A 13388-nucleotide genomic window follows, 5' to 3' on the forward strand; every position below is an offset into this window, starting at 1 on the left:
ACAAACTGAAACACCACCTGTCTCTACTTGAGCAGCCATCATGGCCCTGAGAGTAAAGTTCCAGGCCTTTACCTCTTACAGTGGCCCTGGCCCCTGTTGCTGGCATCTTTTATTCCTGCAGCACAGCCTTTGCTCTGAACCTCTGCACACACTCCTCCTTCTGCCCAGAACATTCTCATGTCCACTTTCCCCCTTTTAACTCCTTGTCATCTTTGGAGACTCTGCTTAAATGCCATTTTAGTTCAGATACACATATCTCACCCCAGGTCTTGCCAAAGACCCTGACCATACCCTCCAGGGCATCATGCTTTTGCTCTTAGAATAGCTGTAATATTGATAAATATTTACAATATATTTTTATTGATTTCAGAGATGAAGAGAGGGAAAGAAAAACATCAGTGATGAAAGAGAAGCATTAATCAGCTGACCCTGCATGCCCCCTACTGGGGATCGAGCACACAGCCCTGGCATGTGCCCTGATGGAGAATGGAACCATGACCTCCTGGTTCTTAGGTTGATGCTCAACCACTGAGCAACACTGGCCAGGCTGATAAATACTTTTAGTTGTGAGGGAGCCGAGGGCTGGGATTTCCCTGGGTCCATTGGTGGCAGGCTTGGCCCACCTTTGCTAGGCAGAGGCCAGGCAAGAAGGGTAGGATCCCTGGCTCCTCTGTAACCTCCACAAGAGCCAAGTCTGTCTTGCGTCACTGTCTCTCTCACCATCAACACCACTGCTGGGCCAGAGAAAGGCTCATAAATACTGAGACCAGCAACAGTGGGAAGTTGTGAGCAGTTTTCACCCCGGGTGTTGGCAAATACCTTAGCTGTCTTTTGGACTTTTCCTGAAGACTAATTTAGTTCTTCTATTTCTTGGGGACTTGGGGAGTGTAGGTGGTACTGTTCCCTTTGTCTGCCCAGAGAGCAGCCGGCCTGGTGTGGGGCAATGACTCAAAGGCAGTGATGGTGTATGTGTGAAAGGGGGTGTTGAGGAGGGAGTCCCTGATGAAAGGTAATGGGAAAGGGGAGCAGAAATCTGGGATTTGGTGCTTCCTGAGTATCACTGAGAAAGAATGTGAGCAGATGCTGGCTTAGGAGCACTGGGACATAAGAGGCAGGCGTGGTCTTGGTCCTCGGGGACCTTCTGCCCTTGTTTGATCAGTATAGCCGAGGACCCTGGCTGCTCTTTCCAGGGACTCCTGTCACTTGTCATCCAGTGAACTCTCGTAGGTTCCTGGCCACATACCACTGTGACTTGCTGATGGGTTTTTATGCCCTGTGTCCCAGCCATGTGGGGAGCCCTTTGAAAACAAGGCTGTTGTTACGTCGATGCCACAGGTGTTGCCGGATGTATGTGCACAGAGATCGTTAGGAATGAGCAGCTATGTGTTTGCTCTCTGCCTTCACTCGCTCCATCCTTGATGGTTTTGCTTGACTCGAGTCTGTATGAATAGTATTTAATTTGTTCATCATTAGGACAACCTCACATACCACAGATTTGTGGTCAGACCTGGTGGACACTGAGTCTGCGTTTGATCAGTTTTAGAGATGACTAGCTCCCCAGCTAAGGAAAAGGAGAAACCACCCCAGTGGTTGGATCACACATATAAACGTCTGACTCCATATTTGAAGCTAGGCCCCAAAGTGTGGGGGTGCAATTGCACTGTTTATTCCCAAGAGTGCGTGGCTTCCTAGAGCTTGCATGCCCATTCCCACACCTATCCAGGCAGCCACTGGCTGGCTAATCCGAGGGCAGAGCCCCTGCCTATGGAAGGAGATGACAGTGGGGTGCATGTAGGCTAGAGTCAAACAACCATCAAGTCCTGGATCCTTGCTACTTTGCCTGTCTCCTGGGGAGGGTGAGTAGACACAGACTTATGGCAACCAACTGCGCCCGTCTCCCTGTCAGTAATGAAACCACCCGGAGGCACCCTCGCCAGTTTGCGCCATATGCTCCCCAATTACAACTCAAATGCATGCCACATGCGAGGCTGTTGGAAACACATTTTTGTTTTGATGTGGCTATTCTGAAGTTAATGTGCGCAAGAACAGATGCTTTCTGTCAACCAAATGATGACACTGCTGTTGCTGAAACTATGCTTTCGCCATGTTTGTAAAACAGAGAGGGTTTTATATCTCTTTGCTAAATACTCTATTATCAGATGAAGAGAAGGTACCATTACAGTTCCTTCAACACCAAAGGGAATGTTTCTCAAAGACGGGTTCACTCTTTCTCTGTACCAGCCCAGGTTTGGCTTTTAAGGAAAAGTGCCTGACACGCTCATTCATAGGCATGTAGTTTCACGTCCACGGTCATGCCCTATGGTTTCCTCCTGCTACTGCCAGTCAGTGCATCTCTACCTGGAAACTTTGCCCTCATATCACCAGTTCCTATAACTGTCCCTCTTGGAGACACCCAGCAGGGATGGCTGGTAGAAAGCAGGGGCCTTTGCTGCCGGGCCTCCCTTCCTGCAATCTCCCAAGGAAGAGGCTCCTGTATTAACTGGGGTCCCCAGCAGGTGTACAACATGTCATCAAGCTATGGGCAGGCAGAAGGGAGAGGCCCTCCATCCTCTACACCCAGTTTTACCTGAAGGGCACTGGGCAGGGGGTTCCCACGGAGGAGTATTTATTCCTGTGGAGGTTGGAAGTGACCCAGGCATCTCATCCTCCCACTGCCTGCCTCCCTCCCAAGTTCCCTGATGCATTCCTAGAGAAAGGCAGCCTGAGAGCAGACGAGGGGCAGGGCTGCTGGCCCAGTGAGTCCTGATTGTATGAGTTCTTGCTGGGATGCTGAGCTTTCCTCACTCATAGTAATGCCACTGCCTGGCCTACTGGGGGCACTAAGCACACCCCACTGCCAGCCATCCCTGCTTACCTGAGTTGGCACAATACCCCCACAGAGAGAGAGCTTCCTGGTCTGCTTGTTCTTATGAGGTCTGGCAAGGTCTCTCACAGTTCCTGCCACGGGCAGATCCCACCTGAATTTGTGTTTGCCTAGGGCTCGAGCTCACACTCTTGGGGCACAATGTCAGATTCCCTCAATGTGGCTGTGCCCTCACTGGTCAAAGATCCTCAGGGTGGCCAATCTGACTCTTCTGGCCCTCATATGTGGCAGTTGTCTCAGAATTTTTTTGTATTCTCAATCATTTTGTTACTTATCCACAGTCCACAGCAGAGAGTTTACTCAGCAAAAGCATGCAAAGAAAGCCCTGCGGTGGCACCCCCTGCTCCCTAGAGGATGGCACACAGGGGCAGGGCATTTACCTTGAGACAGGCGTCATGTTTCCAGTCTTGAGAGGTTTACAAATAGTCTGTGCCCGTGAGGGATTGTTCACGTAGCTTTCCAAATTATGGACTAGTTTACATTCTGAGCAAACAATTCAAGCAAAGGGTGACAAGCCTCATTGGTAGCCACTGATAAAACATTGGCTGCTACTTGCTTACCAGCTTGATTCACCATGGATTTTTTTTCTCTTTCCCTGAAGAGGCAGAAGGTTCATGTATTAGTTATCTATTGCTGCATAACCAATTAGCTCAAAAATAGCAATTCAAAATGGCACCTACTTATTATCCATGAGTTTTCGTAGGTCAGAAGTCCAGCATGACTCAGCGGTGTTCTTGGCCTTGGGTATCTCAAGGCCATGATCAAGGTTGTGCTGGCTGGGCTCTTATGTGGAGACTCTGGGAAGAATCCACCTCCAGGTTTATTCAGGTTGTTGGCAGAATTCAGTTTCTTGGGCTTGCAAAACCGAGGTCCCTATGCCTTGTTTTCTGTAGGCCTGGAGTCCCTCTTAGCTTTTTAGAGGTTACCCACATTCCTTGTCACATGGCTCCCCATCTTTAAAGCCAGAAGCGTGGTGTCAGATCCTTCTCCTGCTTCTAATATCTCTGACTTCTTTCTTCTGCTAGTCAGAAAGCATCCTACTTTCAAAAGGCTCCAGGATTGGATCAGGCCCACCTGGACGATCTCCATATTAGGGTCAATGTCAGCTGCACAGTCCCTTCCTAGCAGTGCCCAGACTCTGTTTGGTAGACTTGCCAGGGGACAGGGGTCTCGGGGGCCATCTGTAGAATTCTGCCCGCCAGGAAAGCACAGAGAAATCAAGCTCACATCCTTCCTCACACCATCCTTGACGCTTCCTCTTGTGATTGTATCTCCATTGTTGTCTCCACCAGCGAGCACCCAGGATCCTGCGCCAGAACCGGGACCAGAGGAGGAGGTGGGGCAGGTGGCCGATGATGCCAACCAGGAAGTAGCCCCTGCCCACTTGGGGACTGAGAGCGAAGTGGAGCAGGAACTGGAAGAGCGAGCCTCCCTCAGTGAGAAGGAGAGGAGGAACGAGGAGGTGAACGAGAGGGACAACTGCTCTGCCTCGAGCATCTCATCCTCCAGCAGCACGTTAGAGAGGGAGGAGAAGGAGGACAAGCTCTCCAGGGACAGGGGCACTGGTAATCAAGCCCCTTTTTCCATAAACATTCCAGGGGACCTCAGGGTGGGGGTCCTGGGTTGCTGGCCTCTGAGGTGACCGGCTGGCCCAGCTCACTCATCATGTAATAGTGACTTTATGATTAGGGGTGACATGTAATGTTAGTCCTCAGTAGGGACTTGAGGAGGGAGCCACAGAGGGTTGTAGAAATTGCAAATAATTTATACAATATTTTGAATTATTATTTATATGTGAAACCATGGGGTTGGCTTTCCTGCCCATGGCTTGAGAGCTGTCCGGTTGGCAGGGAGCCAGCTCTGTCGACTAACAGTCCTCAGAGTGGAGGCAGGTCGTACAGCCAGCCTTCATCGAGCTAAGAGTGACATATATTCAAGGAGCCCTAAGGGCAGCATGAAAGCTCCATAATGGCCTGCCAACCAGTGGCATGACCCACGCCTGGCTTGTTAGTTCACAGATTAAGAATACATTATGTCTGAAGCATGGGTGAATGAATGCAAATTGAATGAATGAATGGAGCCAAAATGTCTCCCATGAGACCTGCCAATCAATGGCTTAGTCTAAAATAGTTAGTAGTTGGCCCTAGCCGGTTTGGCTCAATGGATGGAGCGTCGGCCTGCAGACTGAGGGGTCCCAGGTTCGATTCCGGCCAAGGGCACATGCCTGGGTTGCAGGCTTGATCCCCAGTGTGTGGCGTGCAGGAGGCAGCTGATCAGTGATTCTCTCTCATCATTGATGTTTCTATCTCTCTCTCCCTCTTCCTTCCTATCCAAAATCAATAAAAAATATATTAAAAAATAAAATAAAATAAAAATAAAATAGTTAGTAGTTGAATTTTCACCAGTTATAATATATTAGATTTTATTTACCACAATATTAGTCAAAAGAAGACAAAAAGACTTTATTAGTTTATATCAGGGGTGGAAAACCTTTTTTCTGCCAAGGGCCATTTGGATACTATAACATCATTCTTGGGCCATACAAAATTATTAACTTAAAAATTAGCTGCTATATTTGGTCAAACATTTAATTAACTCACCCCTAATGCCTTGGCAGGGACAGACCAAATGATTTCACAGGCCTTATACGGCCCACAAGCCAGACGTTTCCCACCCCTGGTTTATATCTTAGGAAATATTGCATTGAAAATCTTGTGTCCGTTTGGTTGGAGATGTATGTGCTAATATGTATTAAATGTATTACTATTTCTTTAATTTCTTTCAAAGTCAGATTACAATTAGCCTCCCAAATTCTACTTGTATATTCACATTTAATGTAATTATGGTCATAGTACAAGGTGTTGGGAAAGTCTTCCTGATCACATTTTGGCCTTAAAATGTTTTATGTTTATGCATAGCTTTCTGAGTTATTCCTCATAACCAGGTATAGTGGGCCTAAAACATATCAACGAGTTGGCTTAGTAAACATAAGCCAGGGAACAAAACTTTCTTGGATTAGATTGTCCAATATTCTTCCAAATAATGACAACTTTCCAAAAATGGAGACTTTGCTCCCCGGGAAGGACCATTGACTTTCCAACAATAACTGGTGGTGTCCAAGTGTATACCCTCAGGAGTTAGGTAAGCAGAAAAGTGGCTTTTCTGCTTCAGTGGTGCTAAGAGATGTGATCATGTTTTCATGTGATAGCACTTCGGTTCTTAAAAAAATCCCACTGCTCAGGCACCATTAGCAGCTGTGGAGTCTGGACAGCTGTCTCAGCATAGTCTGGACAGCTTTTCAGAATGTTCTCAGCTAAGTCACAAAGACCATAAAAATGATTTCCAATCCTATTCTAATGATTGCATCTATTATTTGAAAATGAACTTGCAAGGCTTGAAAGATATTCAACTTATTCTCGTTGTGTAGTTTTCTTTTCCTTTGTTTCGTGTGTCCCGTTCCATGCATTATCGTATGGCGAGGCATTATTGTAGCATTCATCACACTCTGTTGTAATTACATGTGTAACTGTCCTTTGTCTCCACTTGACGTAAGCTTCATGAGGATGGGGATGTCTGTCTTGTTCATTGTGAGCTCATGCTGGGCGTCTAGAACACAGTAAGGGGCTCACAAAACCATTGATGAATAAATTAATAAGGAGGCATCTGGTTAAGATGGAGAAGCTCCATTGCTCCCAGGTCTCCCTCTGACAACTAAATTATAAACATCCTGGTCATAACAGAACAACCAATCATAGGGAGATGCTGAAAGGTGGAAAGAAAACAGACTACCTAGGGACCTTCAGACTTGAATGACATGGCAATGAAGCATCAAGTAAAGTTTATTCCCCTAGCCAAAAGATTGGGAAAAGTATTGCCTAACAGAACAGAACATCTTTTTTATTATTAATACATTTCCTGCCCTAGACAAGCACCACTAATGGAAAATCTGTGGCTGTCCTATATCCCCCATCCCTACCCCACCCAGTAGCTTCCAAATAGCCAGATGTGTCAACCATGAATTCTATATCCAGCAAAACTAACCTTTAGGAATGAAGGGAAAATAAGTACAGTTAAAGAAAACTTAAGAGAATTTGTCACTAGCAGACCTCCTCTTAAAGAATAGATAAAGGAAGTCCTCTAAACAGAAAGAAAATGAAGACAGAAGATAACTTGAAATTTCAGAAAGGAACAACAGAATGAGTAAAATTAGGGGGAAATTTAACAGGCTGTCTTTTTCCTCATGAGCTTCTTAAATCGTATTTGATGTTGTAAGCAAAAATTACAGCATATTTGATATTGTGCTCAATATATGTAGAGGAAATACTTACAACAATTATATTTTAAAAATGGGGAGGGTAAAGGCATCTAAATGAAAGTAAAGTGTCTACACTTCAAAGTAGTAAAACATCAATACCAGGAGACTAATGTGTTAGTGTATGTACTATAATACCTAGACCCGTGTTCGGCAAACTGCAGCTCGCGAGCCACATGCGACTCTTTGGCCCCTTGAGTGTGGCTCTTCCTAAGCCTTAGGAGTACCCTAATTAAGTTAATAACAATGTACCTACCTATATAGTTTAAGTTTTAAAAATTTGGCTCTCAAAATAAATTTCAGTCATTGTACTGTTGATATTTAGCTCTGTTGACTAATGAGTTTGCCGACCACTGACCTAGAGCAACCACTAAGAAAATTACACAAAGCAACATACTCCAAAGCACTATAAATCAAGTTGAAATTCTAAAAAAATGTTCAAGTAAGCTACCAAGACCAAGAAAGGAGAAACAGGACTGAAACAAAGGAAACAAAAAAATAAGCAAAATGGGAGACTTAAGCACTAACATATCAATAATTACTTTAAAATTAAAAGACTGAGATTTGCAGAATGGATAAAATGCAACCCAACTCTATGCTATCCATACAAAACTTATCTATATACATAAAAGCATAATATGCAAATTGACCAGATGGTGGAACAACTGGTCAGCTATGATGTGCACTGACCACCAGGGGGCAGACACTCAACACAGGAGCTGCCCCCAGCCCTCAGGCCCCAATTGCCCTATGGGGAACTGGGGACCGTGGGTGGGTAGTGGTGGACATAGGCGGTGCTGGGGCCCGATTGCCCTGCTGGTGGCCCCACACACACAGAGAGCAACCAGTGGCGGCAGGGGGTGGAGGGTGGGGCCAGCTGCCAGCAGCCGGGGAAGATTGGCCCTGATCACAGTCCAGGCCTAGGGACCCTACCCATGCACAAGTTTCGTGCACCCGGCCGCTAGTTTCAAATATAATGACATGGGCAGGTAGAAAGTTAAAGGTTGGGCAAAGACATAGCATGCCAACATTAATAAGAAAAGCAGGAGTAGCTATATTCATATCAGATAAAGTAGAGCAGAGGAGAAAACTAGGGACAAAGAAGCACTCCGCATAACGACGTAAGAAGACCCTAAGTGAATGAAGAGGGCAAGTGAGAAGACCGGCATTTAAAATGTTACCTGTTTAGGCTCTTCTCCCTGTGGCCAAAATAAGAAATTGCCAACATTTCCCAATAAATGGAGAAAGAGTGAGCCAATCTGGGAGAGAGAGAGAGACTCGGCCACTGTATCTGCTCCAGCCTCCTGGCGTCAAAGCAGTCTTCCTGTTTACGGGCTGTATGACCAGTTGTAGGGACTCCAGATAACCAGATTTTTCCGTCATGCCCTCAAATGCCTCTTCTGTCTCTTTGGTGGTGTGAGTGTTTTTTTGTTTGTGGAACCTACAGGAGGGCTCCAACACTCCTTGCTCTGGCGTTGGTCCCTTGGGGAGGTTAGGCCACTCAGAGCGGAGCATGGAGGACAAAGCTGCACTGGAAGAAACAGCATATGGGGCTTGTGCTTCCCCACCGAATGCCTCCTCTAAGTCCAAGGTGGAGCTGTGGGCAAGACCAGAGCCCTCCCCAGCATGTTTGATCGGACTCATCTCCTTCAGTAAAACAAAAGCTCCCCATGCTCACGTCAATGGCCTCGGTCTCCTACCACCTCCCAATACAAGTATCTATGGAGGCCCTGGTATCAGGTGGAAACCACATTCTGAAATGCCCATCCCAAAGTCCTGCTAGCCCTTAGGAAGCAAGCTCAGAGGAATGACATCCTGAACATTCATTCATTCATTCATTCATTCATGCTAGATGCTGGGGATACAACTGTGAACAAAGCACTTGTAGCGTTTACATTCCAATGAAGAAGACAGTTTAACCACTAATTATAATTTTTCTGGTGATGGGGCAAAGACAGCAATAAAATAAATTAGAAAATTATGTTTAAGGTTACATAGTAATAAGTGCTCTGGTGAAAAATAAAGCAGGAAAGGATGATAAACAATGTTGGCGAGAGAAAGCATTGCACAGTTTTAAATAAGGTGTTTGGGGAAGACTTTGCTGAGAAGTTACTATTTGAGCAAAGGCATAAAGGGTTTTGAGGAGCAAAGCATGCGATTAACTGGGTGCAGTTTGTTTAGGAGGGGCAAGGGCCCTGAGGCCGGGTCATGCCTGAGGAGTTCTAGGAATGCCAAGGAGCTGCTGTAGCTGAAGATGTTCATGTCTGTCTGCCTGGGGTGGCAGCAGTAGATGGAAAACAATTCAGGTGAGATCACACGAGGCTTGTGAACATTGCAAGGTCATTGGTTTTTTGTCTCAGGGAAATTTGACATTGTTAGAAGACTTTGAGCAAAAAGGTATGATCAGATATTTTAACACATCACGTGGCTGTTGTATTAAGAATTGACTGTGGAGGGGCAAGAGTTGAAGCTGGGACCAGTGAGACCTTGCAATGCTGTAGGCAAGAAACCATGCTGGCTCAGCCCAGGGTTGTGACAGGGGAGATGATAAAAAAAAAAAAAAAGATTGGGTTCTGACTATAACATGACCATTTAACTAACAGGATGCCCTGCTGTATGGGATAAAAGAAGAGGAGGTGTCAAAGATGATTCAGATTTGGGGGATTGGCAGAAAGATGAAGTTTCCATATCCTAGACAGGAAACAATTTCAGAAGAAGCAGGTTAAGTGAGGGGGCTGGGGGCGAGGGCAGAAGATGGTATTTAAAGCCCTGAGATTGGATGAGATGGTGACTAAGAGAGTGAGTAAGGATGGAGAGAAGAGGTCCAAGGACATTTCAAGGGTAAAGATAAAGGAGGAATCGGCACAGGATACTGAGAAAGGAGCAGCCAGAAAAAAGGAAGCAAACCAGCTGAGTGCAATGTCCCGGAAGCCAAGTGAAGCAAGTGAAGGATCTAAGTAAGGGAGGAGGGTGAGCAGCTGGGGCTAGTGCAGCAGGCAAGGCGGTGGTCACCTGGTAAGGAGCAGGTTTGAAAGGTGGAGGGAGCAAAAACTTCCTGAGACTCGTTCAAGAGAAAATAGAGAAACTGGAAACAGTGAGCAAAACAAAACAAAACACAAAAACACCTCATCAGCATCTTTACTTTAAAGGAAAGGAGAAAAGTTGGATTATAGCAGGAGGGATACATGGAGTGAATGGTGGGCTTTTTGTTTGTGTTTTTTAAGATGGGTGAAGTTAGACCATGTTCAGGTGCAGGTGGTCGAGTGGAGGCGGAATGAAAGCCCTGGTAGATTTTTCTGACTTTGTGAAGTTGTTAAACTAGGGAGCAGGGCCACGCTGTGCGAGGATGAGATGGGTGAGGGGGGTAGAGGAGAGAGGAGGGTGTGAAAGGTCACCTAGGGGAGGTCTTAGAGAGACAGCCAGGCAGCTTTAAGAGTCTCCTGAATTTTAAGTGCAACCAATGGTGTGGTGTATGCATCTCTCTGGGCGATTTGAGCTGCCCCGGTGCCATGTGGAGGAGAGAGAGCGATGGAAATAACCCCACAGCCTCTCCGAGGCCTCTGTGGGGGAGGGAGCATCTTCCTTGCCTCCCTGTGTGCTTAGGACAGAAGCCCCTTGGTCGCCTGTGGCTGGGTCCTGACCAGCTGTCATGGTGAGTAGTGAAGGTCAGGAAAAGTCTCCCAGGAGCCCGGGCAGTGTCACACCTACAGGCGTCGCGGGTCCTGGAGCATGTCACTGGGCGTTAGATGCAGCATCTGCACCTGGTCAAGGGCGTTTTGTCAGCCATGACCGCCTTCCTCTTCGGGGGTCTTGCTTCCCTGTCTCCTCTGGGTGGCCGTGGACAGAAAGCCCACAGATTCCCTACCTGGTTTTCTCGGGGTGTGGCCCTGCGCCTTTCTCATTTTCCTCTCTCCTGTCTGCTTTCAGGTTTGTGGTCCGCGGGGGTTCAGGATGCCAGTGTAAATGAACAGTGTGGCGACATCCTCACCAACAAACGCTTCATGCTGGACATGCTGTATGCCCATAACAGAAAGCCCGCGGATGCCGAGGAGAAGGGGGAGGGCGAGCCCGCGGGCACTGAGCAGGGGGCAGAGGCGGTGCCCAGCCTGGCCAGCAGGATATCCACGCTGCAGGCCAGCTCCCTGGCACAGGACGAGAGTGTCAGGAGGGTGGACGTGGGCTGCCTGGACAACCGGGGCAGCGTGAAAGCCTTCGCGGAGAAATTCAACAGCGGGGACCTAGGGAGAGGGCCCATCTCCTCCGACACCCAGCCCGATGACACGGTCCCGGAGAAAGCATCCCCCCAGCCCAAGACCGAGTCCGACCACATCTGGGACCAGCTCATGGCCAACCCAAGGGAGCTCAGAATCCAAGACATGGATTTCACCGACCTGGGAGAGGAGGATGACATCGACGTCTTAGACGTGGACCTGGGTCACGGGGAGGCCCCTGGGCCGCCTCCCCCGCCGCCACCTACCTTTCTGGGTTTGCCGCCCCCGCCCCCTCCACCCTTGCTGGACAGTGTGCCTCCCCCTCCCATCCCCGGTAATTTATTGGCTCCTCCTCCAGTATTCAATGCTCCTCAGGGCTTAGGGTGGCCCCAGGTACCCAGGGGTCAGCCGGCATTCACGAAGAAAAAGAAGACCATCCGTCTGTTCTGGAATGAAGTGCGGCCTTTCGAGTGGCCGTGTAAGAACAACCGGCGCTGCAGAGAATTCCTGTGGTCAAAACTGGAACCTATCAAGGTGGACACTTCCAGGCTGGAGCACCTGTTCGAGTCTAAGTCTAAGGAATTGTCCGTCTCAAAGGTACCGCCAGCATCTGGCCTGCTTCCTGGCTTGCAGAGTTTTTTCCCCCACTGTGGAGTGGGACTGAAATTTGTTGTCTGTAAAATTCCCTTTGTGCTGCTTTTGCTGTTTGGTTAAAAAAAGGGGAGGGGAGGGCAGTTAGTATAAAGATCTGACCTTTACCATTTTACTCTTTGTGCCACGTCCTAGGTGTAAGCTAAATGAGTAAGGGGCCCCAGTAGCTGACATAGATGGCAGTCCACAAACACCATTAAGTAAAGTAGCTTTCAAAGGCCCAAATAACCTGGAGGAAGAAACCAGAAGGTTAACCCGGGAATATTAGTATCACCTGACAGCAGTTGGCACCCGCCCACCTCCTCCCAACTAGAAGAGAAAAGACTTGCTAATTTATCCAACACATGGACTTTATCCACGTGACTAATTACTCTTACCTTCAGAGATCAGAGCTGAAAGGAGTAGTTTGAACCTCAGCTGTAACCACACAATGCTTTTGCAAAGACAGTAATTCAGGTGCCATTTCTTTGAATAATTCCTGGCTGCATCAGCATAAAGCAGCTATCTAAACAGTTCCAAACAGCCATAGCGTTGGCATCCTGTAAATATTACGCATCCATCTGGATTCCCGATTCTTCATAAATGTCTGAGAGGTCTGCAGGCCTTGCTGCTGTGGCGTTTTTAATAGAGATGCCACATCCCCTTTTATAAATGGGAAGCACTGTGCACGAAGTTACTGGGCATTAAGGATAAAGTCTCGGTTAACGAGAAAAGCGGCAGCGTCCTGCATCACAGGTTTTATTTCTAAGGATTTGGTTCTTCTTTACAGATCTGAAAGAACTGGTGGGTTGTTGTTTTTAAAACCCTTGTGATTTGGGGTGTGTTACAGTTTTAAAACAGGTTTAAGACGACCCTCACTTCTCAGGAACGAGGGGTGTAAGAAAACACTTTGCGAAGTATAATTTAGAGCAGTGGTTCTCAACCTTGGCTGCACATTAGAATCACCTGGGAATCTTTTTAAAATCCTGATTTCTGGGCCTCATCCTCCAGAAATTCTGTTTCTTTGTTATTGGGGGAGGGGGGGGGCACAACATTAGTAACAAAGAAACAGAATTTCCGGAGGATGAGGCCCGGAAATCAGGATTTTAAAAAGATTCCCAGGTGATTCTAATGTGCAGCCAAGGTTGAGAACCACTGATTTGGAGTGACCACTTCAGAGCTTATTCTCAGGAGCTAATTCCAGCTCCATGTGTTTCTCCATTTACCATTGTTTGGGGGAGTGTAAGGCTGTCTGAGTCAGGCTCTCTGACCTGCCAGTCGGGCGCCTATTCTGACTCAAAAAGTACATACAGCATCCTCGGGCACGAGTGCCCTCAGACAGGAGGTCCAG

The 13388-nt window shown here is 47.4% G+C and overlaps 1 protein-coding gene across 1 annotated transcript in view; it reads left to right on the plus strand.

The window, feature by feature from the left end:
• Positions 1 to 13388, plus strand: part of FHOD3 (formin homology 2 domain containing 3) — a 383665-nt gene that overhangs the window by 324882 nt on the left and 45395 nt on the right. The window contains exons 18-19 of the mRNA XM_081097145.1: positions 4177 to 4449; positions 11124 to 12004. Of these exons, the coding sequence (XP_080953271.1) occupies positions 4177 to 4449; positions 11124 to 12004 (1154 nt within the window). The remainder of the gene's footprint in view (positions 1 to 4176; positions 4450 to 11123; positions 12005 to 13388) is intronic.

The sequence above is a fragment of the Myotis nattereri genome, assembly GCF_964212035.1.
Source record: "Myotis nattereri genome assembly, chromosome: 8".
Classification (NCBI taxonomy): Eukaryota; Metazoa; Chordata; class Mammalia; order Chiroptera; family Vespertilionidae; genus Myotis; species Myotis nattereri.